Raw genomic sequence first — 19361 nt, 5'->3', positions numbered from 1 at the left:
ACTTTTCATATGAGCCCAAGTTAAGAAATCAATAAATCTATCAGGGAAGGGGGTTTTATTTTTGGTGCTGTCTCCCCATAATGTGTCCAGAGGTGAGCAGACATGACAAATAATTGTAAAATTATTGAAATTATTGGTCTGGAATTTTGGATGTTTAGGGGTTTCTGAGTGGGAAGGCAGGACAGACACTTTCCTAAAGGGCCATGACAGATGGCATGCAGATAATAAAATCCCTTTAAAAAGAGCAGCTCCTGTTGCAGTTCTTTCTTTTAGGGCTCTAAAACAATCCATAAATGATGTCTGCATCCCCTGGGAATCATTTGTAGTGTCATGGGCTCTTAATTCCTATTTATCCAGGGTGTGGAAGAAAGGAAAGATTTCAATTAGAACAATGAAATGAAATGAAATGAAATGAAATGAAATGAAATGAAATGAAATGAAATGAAATGAAATGAAATGAAATGAAATGAAATGAAATGAGTGATTTTGAGCCCCATAGATTGGATCTTAAGGAAATCAGTAGAAATTCCAGGTGATGGAAGTGAGCCCTGGAGCAGGTTGTTACCTTTGAATTTGAATTTGAAACGAGCTGTTGTCACCTCTGCCTGCAGTCTCAGTTTGCTGCTGGCACCATCCAGGGAACAACTGGAAGCCCTTCACTTGGAAGTGTGCACAGCTACACTGTAAAAATTAATGTCTTGGCCCAGCTCAAGTGGTGCAGGGATCTTATTTTTAGGGAAAGAGCAGTGGCAGGTTGTATAGAAGAGGAATATTACAAGCAAAGCACAGCAATGACCGTGGGACACATCAAAGTCCTTCTCAGAGGCTGCAGCTGGACTCAACTTTCTTAATGCTGTCAGCAAAACAAACAGGAGCAATTTGGGCTGAGGATAAGAGAGGGAAATTATTTCCCAGGCAGCTGTACTGGTCCCAGCACCAGGTGCAGAGCTTCAATTTTCAAGTTATTTTTGCAGTAAATATGGGATTGATAGGTCTGAAAGGGTCCAGTCCTTTTGCATCCCGAAGGGAACTTGTCCTTTCACAGGTTGAAATATTTATTGTCAGCTAATTTTGTGCAAAACATTTGAGAATTGGTGAACTGCTCATCTGTGTCCTGTTCTTTTGTCTTCTTTTGTGTTGGGGGCAATAGACAAGCTGGACCTGGTTAGACTTGACTTAATTCCAGCAGTAAATGTGGCAGTAAAAACAAAAGCGATTTTTCTCCTCACTTCCTGGTTTCCAACTCTTTGCTGTTGGGTTTTTTTTTTCTGTTGCCTTTTCCTCCTAGAACTTGAAGGTGAAAATGGCTGCAGAGGAGAGGTGGAAACAGCAAAAGGAGGCTGAGCATGGAGGGGAGAGGGAGCCGTGTGTGCTCCTGGGCCGGCAGCTGGGTGAAGCCGGGAGATTCGCCTACGCGGCGCTTTGTGGGATTTCCCTCGCCTGGCTGTTCCCTGAAAACGAGCAAAGGTACAAGTGGAGCGAGGGCTGAGCAGGGCAGGTGGATTTTGGGTGGTGGCTCTGCCAGAGCTGCTATCAGACTCTTCTGAAGTTGGGGGAATGGAAGATCCTTTCTCTCTTGCACCTGTAAGGCTTTTAAAATTCATCACAAAACACATCCGTTGACACTGCAGACATCAAAGCATGTTCTGTGGCAAGGTCTAGCCCCACTCTGATTGTTTCCTTGTTTGTTTAGCCAGTTTGTTTAGCAATTCACCTTCTGCTGACTCCTGATACTTTGATTTTTGTGTGAACCAATGTTTGAAATCAAGAACTGCTCAAAGCTTCCAAAAATACCGAGTTGTGGAGCCTTGAAATACCCACTTGTGAAGCCTTAACTGCTTCTGTTGCCTTACAGCTCCTTCAGAACAGAATTCATCCAGGGCTTTGTGAAGTGGCTGAACCTGCCTGATGCTGTCTTACCTGCAATGACAGCCTTTGCTGGTGGCTTAGGAGGTGAGGGCACAGAAACTTTCACTGAAATTTTGCTGAAGGATCCCATCTTGAAAGAAAATCCACTTCTTATTACCCAGGTAAGTCCATGTGCTCCCCTTGTCCTTGTTTGCTTTGCAAAAGAGGTTTGTCATATCTGTCTGTTTGCAGCTGAAGTGCTGTTTGTGCAGTCAGGGAAATAAAGTCAGTATTTCTGATGGGCATTTATTTATAAACAGCTGTGGGGAGACTGGCAGTCTGTCCATAAGGAGCTCATGGAAATGTAGCATGGTCACTGTCTGCTGAGTTGTGTCTTGGATGGTTTCACTCTACAGAACAGAGAACTGACAGAGTTTTTACGTAGATTATGTTACTGCAGTGGTTTCCATTCATACACGTGTTGTACAGATTTTAGTGATACCCTGAACACAGTAGACCTGATTTTCACTTGTTTAAAAGCCCCTTCACTATATGTATGACAAACCACCTCCACATACATGCTCCAAGGAGCATAATTTCCAAAGTGTTTATCCCAGAGTACACTTTGACCAGAAGGAAGTTATTGTGACTGGATTTTCTTTCACTGAGGAAATGAAATTTGGGCTGCTCCATAATGTTCTGCTGTAAAAGCTGATGGAAAGATAAAAGAGGTGAAGCATTTTGGCAGCATTTTCTTTTTCTGGGGAAGATCTCTCCTCATCCAACCTCATGTTATGCCATGCAGGGTGAAGAGAGCTTTGGGCTGCTGCTGGTGGTGCACAGAACATGGGCACTGTCACCCTGTGCTGTGTCACCCTGTGCCAGACACCCTGCATGAGCCAGTGCTCTGCTATTGATTGATTAAGGGCTATCACACACTCACCTTGAGCAATGGCCTGGCAGAGCAGCAGATGTGAGGACCTGGCTGTGTTAGGGGAGATAAGAGAGCAGTGAACTTCTCTGGTCACCATCAGCAGCTCCCATTTCCTCAGCCACCTTTTCCTGTCTCCTGTCAGTTCATGAAATGCCTCAGAGGATCTGTTCCTATTCCAAAAGTACTCAAAGTCCTACAACAGTACTGGGACAGCAACAAAGATCTTAATTAATAATTTAGAGCAGATCTTCTAAAATAAAAGTGTCTCTTTGGATGCTGTTTCCTCAAATTCAATACATCCACACTCATTCTTTTTGCCTTGATGTGCTTCCTGTGTCATTTCCCTCATTCTCTCTGCCTCAGGATGGATTCTCTGCATTGAGGCCAGTTTTCCTGCATTGCTGCTGAGTTTATTAAGGCTGGAATTTGACTTGTGTTTGCTCTGAGCTTATGCTCCATGTGCTTGTACAAAAGTGGCTGTGGATCAGCGGGAGCACACGGGATTTTGCTCTGACAGGAAACTGAGGATATCCCCTGGATTTGGGAATTCTGGATTTGGATTTCTGGAGTACAGAAACCATAGACAACTTTGATCAGTTGAAAGCAAAGATGAGGAGTAACCATCAGACTAATGCCACAGCAGCAACCCCTTACACAGTCATCTGCATGTGTGCAAGGTGATTTATTTTGTCTGAGGAGAGGCAGATTGAAGGACTTGAGCAGAGCAAGGCAGCAGAGGTGTGTCAGGTAAAAACACTGGTGTGTAGGAAACATCAGCAATAACCTGGGTTCAACTTCTTCCTTCTTAACTGGAAATAAACAAGCTACGGGACAAAGCTTTATGAATTATTGATCTTTTGCTTTATGGTGCTTGTGCTCCTTTGTATGCAGCTGCTGCTGACGCAATATTTACTGTTTATTAAGTATCGGCTTTAATTGCTCAGCCTGTTCAGTGGCAGGGCCTTGCTGGCACTAATGCTGCATTTTTGAAGGCCGTTCATCTCAGAGGAGCTGAAGGGATGATCCATGAAGTCTGGAGATTAGATGTGAGCTCACCATTGATTCAATGAGGATCTGAAGATTAGGGATCGTTATCTTTGTGTTCATTGCAGATGACTAATACAGGCAGATGGTGGTAACTGAATCCTTTAAAGACAGTAGTCATAGCAGGCTGTGGGTGTGGTATGGGAAGGCAATGCAATAAAAGAGGTGTAGAAGCGGTGATAGGTGATAAAACGTTGAAAATTCTTACAATGAATATGTTTTTTCTCTAAACATACTTAGAATGCCCATTTTCCAGTGTTTTTCTACCCACATTCAGTGCAATGTGGATTTGGGGCTCTCTGTTGTTAAGGAAATCAATTTTGAACTTGCATCAACTCAGAAAAAGCTGGCAAAGACTGAATAAAGAGTCCCTTCTTTTGAAAGGCTTCTCAGTCATTTGGGTGGTTGTCTTGTCATAAAGTTCTCATGGAGATTCAAAACACTGACTTCAAAATGAGGCTGCAATATAACAACTGCTGCTTGGGGAGGAAAACAAACCAGTTGTGAACTAATCTAATCACTGCTGGTTGGATTCCAGCTGCCTGCATGTGCAGTTCATGCACAGCCTAAACTATAGCCTAAATGTGAGAGTGCTAACTGGCATGGATGCCATAAAAACAGTTGTTTCAGTTTATCACCTGATTACTTACGTGCATCCCTGACCTTTTGAAAGGCACGTGTGTACATGCTTAGGCCAGGTTTGTTTGGGGTGGTTCCATAGGAGGTGCCACAGGTGATACTGGGCAGACAGGATGGGACCTGAGCCTCACTGAGGGAGAGTATGCTGCCCACAAACCATCAGCCTCTTCCAGAGGCTGCTCACATCAGTCTGTGGAAAATTGTGGCAACAAGGTCACAAGCTTCACTTTATTCTAGACTTGAGGCCCTTTGTTTGGTTGGCTTTTTGCTCCACCTTGTGCTGGGCTTTGACACCTCTGTGCCAACCCATCCCTCAGAAATGCACCCAGAGGTGGTGGTGCCTGTGTAGCTGATCCCTGGGCACCCCCAGGACTCAGGCTTTGGGAAACCAGTTACATCTCTCCCTCTGGATTGGTGTCTCCAATTCCCACATCCCACCAGCCAGCCTGGGGAGCAGTCTGCAGTTTGTCCCTCTTCTGGTTGGTTCAGGGTGGTTTGTTCTGCATTCTCCATTTCTCATGTGTAGGGCTCTCAGATTAGAGACGTTAAAACTGTGCTTGGGAGCTTACAGGACTAATAATCATAAACTCTTTGGCAGCCTCCTACTTCTTTGGCTGCATTTTTTGTGTTCCCAGAGGGCTGAAAGGATTCCCTGTAAAATTCAGCTGTGCTGTATTTGTGTGTAGGAGAGGGAAGCAGCTCGAGTGAGCTGGTGCTTAATGTAGTCACATAAAGAGCTTAGAATTTGTCCAGTGGCAATAAAAGAGGAGAACACAGTTGTAAAAACACTGGCCTCTTTTTCATGGATTTATCCATAGAAACCATCTATTGAATTGATTTGTTTTTCCATTTTTTTTTGTGGTAAAGAGCCAACACAGAAGTCAAGTCCCTCAGTCTTGACAGGCCATAAATTCTGAGTTTTTTAACTCACTTAATCCAAAAGAACTTCATGCCAGTTCAGCCTTACTGCCTAGAGCTGTGAATTCCCAGAATGCCAAAGAAAATAGGGGCCATTAGAGGAACATTCAAACCTGTTAGTGATGTTGCATTTGTGAGTACATATCAGTGTAGGGAGCAGAAGGCATTAGAGTGGGAGGTTTAGAGCCCTGTTCCTCCAAACTTTAAAGTCTGGTCTAAGATCAGGATCATAACAAAATAACAAAAAATGTGGGGTCCCTCAGCATATGCCAAGCATTATCTGCTTTTCTTCAGCCCTTTGGAGAATTTTGGACTGGTTTTGCTCTGTGCTGCCTCACTGAAATGTAACTTTCTGCTTCTCACTTATGAACTGAGCTGCTGTGGTAATTCAATCAGTTTGATGGATTTTTTGCCTCCATTTTGAATCCTCCAGAACTACATCATCAGTTTTAAATTGAATATTTCTTTTTTTTCTCTCTCTTTAGGACCTTTTATCCTTCTCTCTTCAAGATGGTAAGTTTACTTAGCATTTGTTTTTTGTAAAAATAATACAGTTTAGTTTCTATCTGATATTTTAAAGTGCTCAAAAAGGTACTGTCCTGTTCATCTCAGCTTCCACTCTGGCACAACTGCACACTCCTTCCCTGCATCTCCTTCAGGAAAAACAGCTCTTACACTAGGAATGGTTAATAATACCCACTGCAAACTGAATAGCTCTTCACCTCCTTACCTTCACACACCATGCATTGGCAAGCAGATGTAAATGGTGCTGGAGTGGGGTGGTTTTCCTCCAATGTTTCCAGGGGAGCAGGTGACCTCTTCCTTTAGAAAGGCAGGAAAGCTGTTATGAAAATCTCAGCCTAAAGTATTTTCTGCTGGTTGCCTAAAAAAAATAATAATAATAAGTTCAGGGTATAAATTGCAGAGTGTCCTGTGAAGCCCATTATAAAGAAATGTGATTTTTCTCATATATTATATTACACATAAAACAGTTCTCTGGTTTGCAATCCATTACATGGATTAGTCTGATAAAATTAATGAAATAAAGACTGTCTGCTGAACAGAATGTTCATTTCTAAAAGAAGCCTGGATTCTATCACTACTTGCATTTTTGAAATCTGTGTGCTTTAACGTGTTCTCACAGGAAAGAACTCACTGGTTGCTGATTAGCCCGTTGCACTGCAGAACAAAACAAGTTTTGTTCTTTATTTTTAATGGAAAATTGACAAGTCAGTTATTGCAAAACCGCTTATTCTGTGAACAGGAGAGGCTGGAATTTAGGAAATTCCAGGCTGGAATTTAGGAAAAATATCTTTCCAAGCCTCCCTGCCTTCCCAGCAGGGTGGTGAGGAAGGATCCCAGCAGTGTCAGCAGACAGAAAAAAGAAGGGGGCTTGTTACACCTGCCTGGACTCGTAGGACGTGCCACATTTCGGGAAGGAGTGAAGATAAATCCTGTCCTCATTTCTCAACTAAGCACAATCCTGATCAAGAGTGTCATTAAAGGCCACGTAATTAGTTTGGTATCTTGGTAATGATGGTAATAAATAAACAATCTTAATAGATTGCCCAATGCCATATTCGATCTACGTGCAGCAGGGATCACAAGCGTTCTTTGTAATTGGGTCTTGCTGGTACCCACCCTGAGGAAAGAAATTGTGTTTTTCATCCCAGAGTGCACCAAAAACCCTTTGTAAAAGCCAAACATCAGGAAGCAGCACATGTTGCTTAGAGAAATACATTAAAAAAACAAGAGTTGGCACAAATAATTTAAAACCTATTACATTTATTTAAGATGTTCCTGCTTACAAAACCAGGAGTGATCAGTTCTGTTGTTTGGTGTTGTCTGAGTGCACTGTCCACTCCTGCATCTCCAGCAGGGAGTGTAAAAGCAGACATTTGTCCGTGGTGCTGCTGGGGGAGCTGCTGTGCAGCTTTACACTCCTGAGGAAAGCTTCTCTTACTGCCACCAAAGAAGATAAAGCTTTTGCATGGAGGTGTATTTTGTAAAACCCACCTTCCTGTACTGGTGCAGTCAAGGTGGGCTGTGCCCAGTTACCCACACAGACATGTTTGATATTTCCAGCTAGCAGTGGTCCTGCTGCAGCATTTCTCTGTTGGAAAGTTTGCCTCTACCACAGGGGATGTCCAAAGGATCTGAGATCCTTTTCTTGCCACAGAGGCATTACCTGGTGTGGTGGCTTTGTTCACAGGGAAGAAGGATTTGCCATTTATCAGCCTCTTCTCATGTTCCTGGAAGAAAAAGAGGGCCTGGGGGAAGGAGCTGATCTGTGACACGTTCCTTGAGTACTCTGCTCCTTAATTAAACTCTGTCATCAGACTGATCAGACTGATTTCCTGGGCTTTTCTCTCTTCAAGGATCCTATGATGCTCGAGCCAGGGTGTTGATCTGCCGTGTCAGCTGGCTGCTGAGAATTCCCTTGGAAGATCTGGAAGTCCTGGAGGAATCTCTGCTTGAGAGCCTGAAGGAACAAAAAGAGGAAGAGTCAGAGTAAGAGCATTTGGGTTGATATGGGATCAAAAAACGCTGCCAGCACTCAAAAACTTAGCAGTAATTACTTGTGCCTAAGTCCAGTCTCTGATTATTCCCCACATGGCTCTTCCCGTAATCATTTATGGCTTGATTAGGGTTGCAGAGCCCTCACACCACTGACAAGCAGAAAAGTTCAGCATTCTTAAAATCAGAGCTGAGACCTGGCCTTGCACACTGCTAAAAGCTGTTCAGCACTGAGCTGCCTCCTTTCCTCTTTCCAGTTGCCTCTCAGAGATTGTAGATTTTGTATAAATACATCACAAAGATCTTCTTGTCTCTTGGTCCAATATCCTTCAGCTAGAACTGCCTCTTGCAGAATGAAGTTCCTCCAGATAATCAGGGTGAGATCCTCAGCTGTTCATTGTTTCTGGATCTGTCTTTAAGCATCTTTAAGAGACAACTGGATAACTCCTATTGAAGGGAGATTTTTGAGGGCAACAGGCTGAATCTTCAGATATGTACAGACCTGGCTCATAATTCTATGTTAATAACATAGGATCCATTCTTGGTGTCTGTAAGAAATTTAATATCTTTGTATCCCTCTCATCAGGCAGGAATTGCGTGACAGTTTAGTGATATTTAAGGCAGTAAATATGTCCATAGTGGACTTTCTAGGGAAATAATTTCATCTGTCTACTCAGCAAATGGGTTGTGAGATTACCCTGAATGCTAATAAAGGCTTTAATTGACACCTTTGCCATGGTTCAGCTCAGATGTTACCATGGGGTCCAGCATGTGATGGGTATCTTCCAGTAACAGCTGTATTTAAATAATGCTTAACTTTATAGCACACTGTAAAAAGGAAAAGTCAGAATAATCTCAAAGATCGTGGACTGCTAAACGTTTGGTGTGCAGGAGCAAGGGTTGGTATTAATGGGGACTGTTTTGCTGGAGTTTGTTGAAACAAACTCAGTGCTGAGCCTTTAAGCTGTGTCTGATAACGGTGAAAGAACATTGTGGATTTCAAATCCTGCTGCCAGCCCAGTGGGGTTCCTGTGGAGAAACCCAGGGATTCTTATCTTGTCCTTTGCCCAAATTGGAGCCATGGGAGTAAATGTCTGTTGGAGAAAAGGAAAAAGGAAAATCTTTATGGTGAGAGGAGCCCAAGCCCAATGTGAACACGTTGTTATTGCTGTGCTCAAACAAGGCTGAGATTTGTGGGGCGTCAATGACCCTCTCTTTGGTTTGAAATCAGGAGTCAGTGGGGAAAGGAAGCTAAATATAAACCTCTCACCACCTTGACCTCACAGATTTTGGGGCTGAGAACACCGTCATGTGCTTGGGATGCTTCCAGCTTTGACCATCAAGAAGTTTTGGAGCAGAAATAACCAACCAGGGGTTTGACAGCTCCTGCACAGATGTTTTTTACTGATATTTGTTAACAGGAGGTTTTGCTCCTGCCTTTGCTGCTATGGATATGTTGGATTGAGGTCCAAAACCTATAAGGTTAAATGTACAATCCTCTAAAGAATAATGCTCCAACCACTTAAATCCATGTTGGTTGCACCAAATGTGCTCTGACCTGCAGGTGAGAACCTTTCTTTTGTACACAGTTCTGTAAGAAACTGGAAAACATCACAACATTTGCTTGCTAATGCGTGCTCCTGCCACTTTTCCTTATTGGGAAATGACCTGAAATTCCCCATAACTATATCTCTGAACAGAATTTGTGGTTCAGACAAGAAGCTGCACATCTGAGCTCAGTGAGGGTAGAGAAATACCAGAAGCAGCAGTTAATTACCAGAGTGGATAAAAGCAGTCTGGTAATCCAGTGATAATGGTAATGGAGGAGCCATTTAACAGCTGCTGGCAGTTCCAGAAGGGAATCAGTGACAGGCAAAACTTCTCCTTTTATTTACTGCGTCAGCAGGCAGGATTTAGCTGCCACTCTCCTTCTCCCCACATAACTCAAGCTGCTCATTATTCCAGCTGACTCCAGGTTAGACATGTTCCAGCTCTCTTGTCGTTATTTGCAGCCTGAGACACAGTGCAGCGACTGTAAAAGCTGATGAAGCTCTTGTAGAACTGAAATTGCTGGGTATTGCCAGCTTAGGTATGAACAGCCTGGCTGCAGCACTCGTGTAAAGAACTCCAGGAGCAATTTTATCCAAAGCCAAGCATTCAGACTGGTGACTAAGCCACAAAGCAGAGCATTTTGAAAGGATGAGAGGAAACGGCCTTAAACTGCGCCAGAGGAGGTTCAGGTTAAATCAGGAGGGATTTCTTCATGGAAAGGGCTGATAGGCATTGGAAGGGGTTTCCCATGGAGGTGGTGGAGTCCCCATCCCTGGGCTGGGTGGCAGAATGGGGATCAGGCACAGCTTTGACTTGATGGTCCTGGGGATCCTTCCCAGCCTCCAAGATTCCATGATTCTCTGATAGCCAAACACTTCTTTGTCCGTGGGGCTGCAGAGGTGGCTGTGGTTATGCAGAATTTCAAATTAGGTGTTGCTCTCTGCAGACACCACATTTGCAGCTGGATAAGGTAATGAGCAGTGGTTTTTGGAGGGTCTCTATGATGTGCAGGTCTGTAGGAGTTCTGCCAGTGAGTGCAGTGACTCAGGGATTTCACCCACTGAGCTCCATTCTCCTCCTGCTGCGCCTCACAGAGCTGCATATTGTCTGGGACTCGTGTAAAATTGTCCTAATCAAAATTACAGTCTGCTTAGGGGGTTCCAGGAAGGATTAAGCAATTATATGGATAATGAAAATCCAAAATTAGGCTAGGATTAACAGGGAAAATATCCAAGTTTGGAAGCAAGATAACTTGTCACGTTTCAAGGCCTGGATTAAGTGCTGTGTAAACAGCCCAGAAGGAACCTTCCTCTGGAAACAACTCGTGCCTCTGTTTCTCCCACTTCTCACTGAAGCTGAAGCACTTCTTGTAAGAGAGAAAGCAAAGACATGGGAGAGAAATCAAAAGTAGTGGCTAATAATTGGTATTTGTTCCTTTTAGGTTTATTTAGCTCTTTCTGATAAGCTTGTTAAAATACAGCTTAAGTGCACACTGATGACTGTGTTTAATTCCTATTATTATATTGTGATGTGCAATTAGAAAGCAGCTCAAAGTAAACACTGCTGTTGGAAAACAGTTTAATTGCATCTCTGTTTGTTAGCACAAATTATCCATATTCCCTTTTATTCCAAACACTTTTCCCTGTTTCTCCTTAGCTTTCTTGTGGTTTTTTAAGACACTTAGGCAGCATATAGTTAATGAAATGCTTTTGACTTTTTGTTTCTTTCTTTTTTGTTCTTTTTTACAAGCTTCAGCCCTATTAGGAAGGGTTTTCTGAGTAAGTAATATCTGTTGGCTTTTGTCAGCAATTAAATCGTTTCAATTTAAATCTGTGGTCCATTTAATCCATTCAATTTAAGTCTCTAAATCCATGTGTCATAAATCTCAGTGTGCTGTCACAGTCCACACCTGCATGTTCCTTTTTACTGTTCCCAGGAGGGAAGTTACACCAAGGAGAATAAAAGCAGATTCTGATGCAGCATTGTTACCCATTGGGCTTTTCCCTTAGTTTTTGTACTTTTAATCCCCCACAGAACTGCAGAAGTCTCAAGAAAAAAGAAGGAAAGAAGGAGAAAGCTGAAGAGATACCTGCTGATCGGTCTGGCGACTGTTGGGGGTGGAACAGTGATTGGTGAGGCTGCCCTTGGCATTCTGGGGACACAGCACCAGCGACAGACAGGGGTCTGACTCCAAGAAAAGTATTTTCAGCCCCACAAAAATAAGCATGAAAGAGTTAGCTGGAAAATCTATTCCTTCACTAGCTGGGGGAAGTATTAAACTAAGGTTGTCACCCTTAAAAACTAGGAGAAAACTCCTTCTTTGCTCTTATGTTACAAGAGGATCAGATCTTCTGAAATCAAAAGTGTGAGATTAGATCAGGGTTTCCTGAGCAAACAGAATACAGCTCACCCCAAGTCACCACATTGTCTTCCTTTGACTTTGAAATTATTCTTCATTTTTCTGAAGTCATTCAAAGAATTTGGGCAGAAATTCAGGGTCTGGAGAGGGTCTCAGGAAGCCCCTTTATTGCACATGCAAAAAGCTCTTCCAGCAGCACTCTCCCAGCACAGGGAAATGCCTGCCTGGGGTTTTTAAGGAGTAATAGTTTGGTGATATCCCTTTCTGCATCCTCAGGTCTGACAGGAGGCCTGGCTGCCCCTCTGGTGGCTGCAGGAGCTGCCACGATCATCGGGAGTGCTGGAGCAGCTGCTTTAGGATCAACTGCTGGCATTGCTGTCATGGCATCCCTGTTTGGAGCAGCAGGAGCTGGTCTTACTGGTGAGAGAGTGGCCACACCATTCTCATTCCCTGGGACACAGGATCGTGTCTACAAACACAATTAATGACCCCACTGAACTCTCTGCAGAGTGAGGGAAGCGATTTGAGGTGTAATCCATGAGATTTTGGTCTCTGCTGATTAAGGTACTGTGTAGCCCCTGGTGAGCAAATAGGGAAAAAATATTTGGAGTGTGGTTAATGTAGGAAATGAAAACTTGCTGCTTTGGGTTAGAAAGATGCTGCCATGGAGAAAAGCAGCTGTTAGAGCAAAAAAAAACCTTTTGCTGGATTCCCTCAGATCACACAAGCTCAGAAAGATCATGTTGGCTTCTTACCAAGCTATAAGTAATGCATGGGCTGACTGAGGGTTTTGGAAAGGAAAAAAACCCTCTCCAGATTACCCAATTATTTTCTTAACAAACTCCTACTGTTAGCAGAGGGTGTCCTTTCTGTGCCATCTCTGAGCCATGTTTCTTCCTGGCTGTGTGTAGGATACAAAATGAAGAAACGTGTGGGAGCCATAGAAGAGTTTGAATTCCTCCCACTTACTGAAGGGAGGCAGCTCCACATCACCATAGCAATCACTGGATGGCTGTGCACTGGCAAATATGGTAAGAACACGATGAAGAAGCTGAGAGGAGCTCCAAGAGCTGTGCCTGTGGCCCAGTCCAGGCTGTGTTGTGCTCACACAGCACCATGTCTGCCCCACATTTCCATAGCATGTTAACTGAATCACATCAGTTGTCAGAAAGAGGGCATTAAGTTGGTGGTGAGAGCAGGACTGGGAGCAGCCATAGCAGGATTGTTTCTGTTAGGAACTGTTGCATGGTTTTGCCAGAAAAGGCCTGTTTGGGAGATGACTGCCAGCACTAGTATGAAATGTCTCTGAGACCTTATGTTTATCCTCCAGGAATTAACAGAAAATAGTGTGTTTTTGCTCTCTGTATCTGCCAGCTAGTGAGGTTTATTGGCAAGAAAGTTCTGTCAAGTAAATCCTGTTAAGCACAGCACTCCAGAGATGACTTACAGGGGAAACCTTGAAAGGTCTGTAGTTCTTATTTTCCAATGTAGCTTGTCATATAAAATATGTCACCTGTCTGCTAATGTGCTCAGCAACCTGACTGAACAGCTGCCAGCTTATTGAGGAGCACCATAATTAACTCTGGGTGCCATTAATGCAGAAGGATGTCTCGCCCTGTCACTTGCCAGGCAGCACTTTGCTGTCACAGGGAAGTTCTCTCACTTTGCAGTGCTGTGCTTTGGCTTTTCTCTTTGTCTGCTTGCCAGAGGTCCAAATCCTCAGGGCTGGAGGGCTCCCAGGCACAGTTAGAGAGGCAAGTGTGTCCCTCCAGGAACCTTTTTGTGTCTGTTTGCCCTTAAAAGGGAGTTACAGATGACACACATTCTTCTTCCATAACTAGCAATCTGCCAGGATGTTTTAAAGAGCAAAACTAGGGTTGTCATCCATTTTCCTCCTTACAGCAGTGTCTGTCTGTGTACACACTCCTTCAAACAGAGGGACTGAGGACAGGAGTTTTATGGAATTTGCCACTTTGTGATTTTGGAGCTGCCAAATAAGACAGACCACTGTGGGGATCTTGTGTCACTGCTCAGCAGCTGCCTTAACCTGCATTGTCTGGGGAAGAAACAGTGTGGTAGATTTTTAATTAATTAAGATGGCAGTTCTGCTCTGCCCTTCAGTGTTGATCTGTCATTAATAGCATTGCTAGAATATTCCAGTGTCCTGCAGGTTCTGTTCTGATCCTCTGTTTGGCTCCTCTTGCCAGGAATCAGCCATTGTGTTCTCTCCTAACATTAATTCCATCTTTCCAACCTTTCCAGGCAGCTTCACAGCCCCGTGGAGCAGCATGTTGCACTCGAGTGAGCAGTACTGCCTGGCCTGGGAATCCAAGTACCTGATGGAGCTTGGCAACGCCTTGGATTCCCTTCTGAATGGTTTTGTGAACATGATGGCACAAGAAGCCCTAAAATTCACTGTCTTGTCAGGTAAGAAACTAAATCCTATTGGATCTGCTTGAGTGGCTCTTGTGCAGTTTCAGTGTTAAAGGAGCTTTCCTAAAGAAGGAATGTTTTGGAGAAGGCAGTGCTGGCATTGCCCAGCAGAGGTGACCTGAGAACCTCCTTTACCACACTTTTAATTGAGCTGTGCTTTCCTGGACTGCTGAGCCACCATGTCATTGCATCACTCTGTTAAAGTTACAGCTGGAAACACCTTCCTTCACGTGTGACTGTTCATTTCCCCCTGTTATTGCACATTTACTGCTGTCCAGAAACGTCCCAACACACAGGTTACACTCACCCCCCCATGCCAGAGCATCAGATTCTCTCTTATCTGTAGTCCAGCAAAACATTTCTCAGCACAGCTATTGGGAAAGAAGAACTGGAAATGACATAAACTCCTAGGCTTAGCCTTTAACTTCAGTGAACTCTCTTGGTTTTGATGTTTTCTAAGATATTTCTGTGTGTTGCAGGGATTGTGACAGCCTTGACTTGGCCAGCATCACTCCTGACTGTTGCCAGTGTCATTGACAACCCCTGGGGAGTGTGTCTGCATCGCTCTGCCGAGGTGGGCAAACACCTTGCTCACATCCTGCTCAGCAGACAGCAGGTAACTGGCCACAATTATCCAGGAAAAACAGCTGGAAGGGAATTGGCCCAGGGAGGTGAAGTTTTACTGGTTAAATGGTATCTTTCTAGAGAGTAAAAATGAATAAAACAAAAACTCAGAGAGTGCTGCATGAAGGTGACCAGCAGATATCTGGCTCACTGGGGAAAAGGACGAGGTCCCAAGTGGATCAGAGAAATCCTGCTGGGATTTGTTCCATTTAACCTAAAGGTTTTCTCAGTGAGGAAGAAGAGATCCGGGTCATAAATGGATTAACCATGTCACAACAGCCAGGCCCACTCACCTAGAGGAAGTCAGAGAGCAGGAGGTGAGAATGGGTGAGAAGGAAAGGAGAATACAAAGCATTAAAAATATTTATTGATCATTAAGAGGCACCAGCAAAACAACCTGAGAGAAAAGTGGGCAGCAGCCAATGCCCAGTGAGCCATGGCTTTGCCTACAGAGAAGGGGAACGGGCTGGTATCTGACAGAAGTGACAGAAGTCTCTCTGAAAAGGTTTGAAAAAAGACATTTCTGAGCCCCTGCCATCATTTGCTGGGCCAGCACTAGTTTTTGCTGGCCATGTGTTTGTCTCACACCAGTCACTGCAGATTATAGAGGAGCCTGAGGGGAACTGTGACCCCAGACAGGTGGAACAAACTTTTATTTCTCATCAAAACCCAATCCTAGAAATCCAATAAAATTTAATTTCATACAAGCCCTTTCTTTTGCTATGGGGCATTTGTTCCTGCCTGTTAAGCATTTGCTGTTGTGAAAACACACATTCCAGTGTGCTGGAGAGTCTAAAACTAGTTAATGAGATGTCTGGGGTGTCCATCACACACCTGCTCCCTGGATATTACAAAAAACATTTTTCATTGATGTTGGGATTAGGCTCCCTTTAATCTTACAGAAAATCTTATTAAGCTGTCCAAAATAAAAGCTTAGAGCTTAAAAGCCACATCATTTTTTATAACCATTGCATGCTGCTGCTGTCACTCAGCAGTCAGTATTTTGTGTTATGGCTCCTTCTTCTGTGTATTGAAACATTTCTAGGCAAATTTTGTTCCTTGAATAAGGTTTTCATTTGGAAATTTCAAACCAACTACAGCATCTGTTTTGGTTCTGTTTGAAACATCAGCTTTGTTGTAACTTCTGATCCTTAGATTTCTTTTTCAGTTGATTTTCTGAAGATCAAAACATACAAAATACTCAGATATGTAGAAGTCTCCAAACTGAACTGGGCATAACTATCAGGAGACCTGATCCCTTTGAAACCAACCTAATTGCTCCAGTATTTCAAAAGTGATGCACAGGCAGGTGCTCTGTGTCTCAGGCTCTCAGGGATCCCAAGCCCAGCCTCCCTTTCCAGAGAAAACACAATTTGGTGGCATTTTATCCTCTCTTTCCTTCTCAGGGCCAGAGACCTGTCACACTGATTGGCTTCAGCCTGGGTGCCAGGGTCATTTACTTCTGCCTGCAGGAGATGGCTCAGGAAAAAGGTAACATTCACTTTCTAACTATTATTTTCCTTTATTTCCCTTACTCCTGGTGGAGAAATTTTTCTTCCAAGAGGAAGAACAGAGCTTGGCTCTTTCAGGACAGGACAAAACTAAAAAACCCCGAGGTTTAAATGCCTTTGGAGCCAAATTCTGCTGTCATTTCCCCCAGTCCAGCAGAAAAAAATCCACTGTCTTCAGTTGAGGGGTTTCAGTGAATCATTTGGTCTGTAAACAACAATGTGACATTTGTGATCAGTCTGGAGCTGCCCATGCACTGCCTGATCCCAGCAGAGAATGCTTTGCCTTTCTTGGGAGCTCTCTGCAGCTCTTCTATCTGATTCCCTGAGTCCTGCCTTCCATTTAAGTCACTGAAATGCCACTGTCATCTGCTATTTTCATGGTAATTTTCCCCCAAAGTCAAGTAGAAAACCATCTGTCAATTTATTACCCATTGTGGTTCTGTTTATTAATAGATTTCTATTTTTAATTTAGGGGGGGAAAAGAAAGAGTAATATCATTATGATCAGTTGATGGAAATTGTATCTTGGAGTTGAGTCAGCAGTGAGTGTGTGCAGCCTGCCTTCCCCCCACGCAGCAATTTAACTCATTAACTTTAGCTTCACAATAAATCATAAACAGGGGATTTTATAAAGGAAAATGTCTAGTAAAGTCCAGGAAGGTGGATATAGAGTCAATTGAGGATGGAGAAGGTCAGGACTGACAGCTGTGTGCCAGAACTTCACTTCTGATTTAAGACAGAAATCCTCAAATACAGGAATTCTGTTCTCAAAATAAATCTAATCAAATCCAGAATAATCCTTACAGAGTTACACTGGAGCCAGGACCCAGATCCTAATCTGGCCCTAGTTTTGTGTCGTGAGAATTCCAAGGGCTGAGGTATTTCCAGGTTCTATTTCAGTCTGCAGGCTCTGGAATGACACGAGCCCATAGCTTAGGGAGGAAATCCTTAGGGGTCTGGAAGGTTGGCTGCCACTCCAAAGAAATCGTGGTGATGTATCAGAACAGCTCCCACCATACACTGATTTTTCAGTTCCCTAATTGAATTCTGAAAGCTGAGCTGTTTGTGAGATGAAAAGCAGCATGTTTAGCACAGATTGCCAAGGCGTTCTCACAGGCACATTCCAGAGCACACCACAGAAGGAACAGAGCTGGGACCTGGGACAGCTGAGACTGATTTGGGTTTGGGTTTGGGTGTCTCACACGAAAGGAACACATGGAGGGCTCTGTATCCAGATGGCAGTGGCATTTCTGAGGACAAATAGCTAATGTTGGATTGGTCAGTGAAACTCCATGGCAGGAACTCAGAGTGTTCAAATGCTTCCCTGCAAAGCAATGGAATAACCTTTGGATACTTCCTCACGGATCACTTCAGCAGCCAGAGCTCAGCAGGTTTCCAGAAAATGACATTATGGCAGAAGCTGGAGTCTCAGTGAGACATCAGAGACACGTTACTGAGATCATTGCTCTGGTTTCTTCATTGTGATTCCCATGCATTTTAGTAAATAATTAGCAAATTAACGCAAATTGATAATGGCTGTTACCAGCAGAGACCACACCTTGAAACCCAGCTGTGTGTCACAGGAGTGAGGTGTCACACACGGGGTGTTTGGTACTGGTCACAGTTCATGTCACCAGGGTCCCACTGGGCTGTGATCCCTGCTGTGCTCAGTGTTGGGAATGCTGCTGCCAGCTCTGCCCTGGAACATCTGGAGCTGAATTCCAGCCCTGCTCTCCCTCCAGCCAGGACTGATGTGCTGAGGTGTTTTCCCTTTCCCAGGAACAGCAAAGTCCAGCTCCCAGGATTGGTTATGGTGGCTGGGACAGCTTCTTTCTTCCACACCTTTTCTGGAGAAATCATCTTAATCAGGGTTGAATTTTGGCCTCTCAATCTCACTCTGTTCTCACCTTCTTGGACTTGATTGGAATCTTTCCTTGATAAAACTCCTTATTCATTAACCACTCTCTGTGAGGCTAAATGGTTAATGAATTTTTTTTTTCACTCCTTTTGCAGACTTTACTGTTCTTCATCATCTAAAAGATTTACAAACTGTGAAATACATTTCATTTATCTCTAGCCTCAGCTGCTCTGCAGGCCAGTAATCTGTTTCCAGGTTTCTATATTGTCAACATTCAAAGAAAATGAGCATTTTTCAGCCAAGACTAAACATTTTTTTTTTGTTCTAAGCAAGCAATAAGCTAGACAAAAGACTAGAGAAACAAAAGCTTGCCCAAATATTCAGGATCCTGATGAATTAGCTGCTTGTTTATTCAGTTGGCTCACACCATGAACGTGGAATTTAGAACCTTGGTTGGAACGAGCTTCCCGTTAGCATGGCTCTGGGTTTCCTTTTGATTGCCCATGATTATGGGAACAAGGCTTTATTGCTCACAGATTACACTCACAGAATTGAATTGCTCTTTGCTCTTTTTGATTGGTGCAAAATTTGCTCTGTGATAAGAAATAATTCCAGGAGAGCTCATTTGGATTTGTCAGGCACGGGGATTTACACAGAGAAGGATGCAGGCATTGCAGGCAGCTCCAATCCTTTACTGCTATCAGGGAAAGGAAGCTAAGTGATTTACATCTGAAAATTACCCAGGCAGCACCTCTCCCTCAAAAGTTTGGTTTAGCTGTGGAGCCTGGTGTCCCACAGGTGCAGAGTATGGATTTGGAATATTCTGCTCATGAGTCTTCCATTTAACTGCTGTGGCATCAGAGGCTTCATCTCTCTTTACAAAGATTTATGGAAGATACTGATATATTGTTCAGGAGTTTAGGAAAGCAGCAGAGCTTCCCAGTATTCCTCATTCCATCATTATTCCTCCTGCAATTGCCCAGCTGCAGCTCTCTGATAAGTGAGGAAGATTTATTGTGCTTAAAAATCAACATTGCTGTTCAGCAAATCAGGCCCTGGGCATTCAGGTTACAGCAGAAGGAAATCAAACCAGTTTGATAGATCTTCACTGGGCATTGGCAACTGC

The 19361-nt window shown here is 43.6% G+C and overlaps 1 protein-coding gene across 2 annotated transcripts in view; it reads left to right on the top strand.

The window, feature by feature from the left end:
- TMCO4 (transmembrane and coiled-coil domains 4) overlaps window positions 1-19361 on the top strand; it is a 37012-nt gene that overhangs the window by 1587 nt on the left and 16064 nt on the right. For both annotated transcript variants that reach the window (XM_015648220.2, XM_015648225.2), the window contains 10 exons: window positions 1289-1467; window positions 1856-2030; window positions 5869-5896; window positions 7762-7894; window positions 11486-11583; window positions 12087-12230; window positions 12722-12841; window positions 14073-14237; window positions 14723-14859; window positions 16274-16358. In XM_015648220.2, the coding sequence (XP_015503706.2) occupies window positions 1304-1467; window positions 1856-2030; window positions 5869-5896; window positions 7762-7894; window positions 11486-11583; window positions 12087-12230; window positions 12722-12841; window positions 14073-14237; window positions 14723-14859; window positions 16274-16358 (1249 nt within the window). In that variant the 5' untranslated portion in view covers window positions 1289-1303. The remainder of the gene's footprint in view (window positions 1-1288; window positions 1468-1855; window positions 2031-5868; window positions 5897-7761; window positions 7895-11485; window positions 11584-12086; window positions 12231-12721; window positions 12842-14072; window positions 14238-14722; window positions 14860-16273; window positions 16359-19361) is intronic.

The sequence above is a fragment of the Parus major genome, chromosome 21, assembly GCF_001522545.3.
Source record: "Parus major isolate Abel chromosome 21, Parus_major1.1, whole genome shotgun sequence".
NCBI classification, from domain to species: Eukaryota; Metazoa; Chordata; class Aves; order Passeriformes; family Paridae; genus Parus; species Parus major.
The sequence above is the reverse complement of the archived record's forward strand: the minus strand, read 5'-3'. Positions and strand labels throughout refer to the sequence as shown.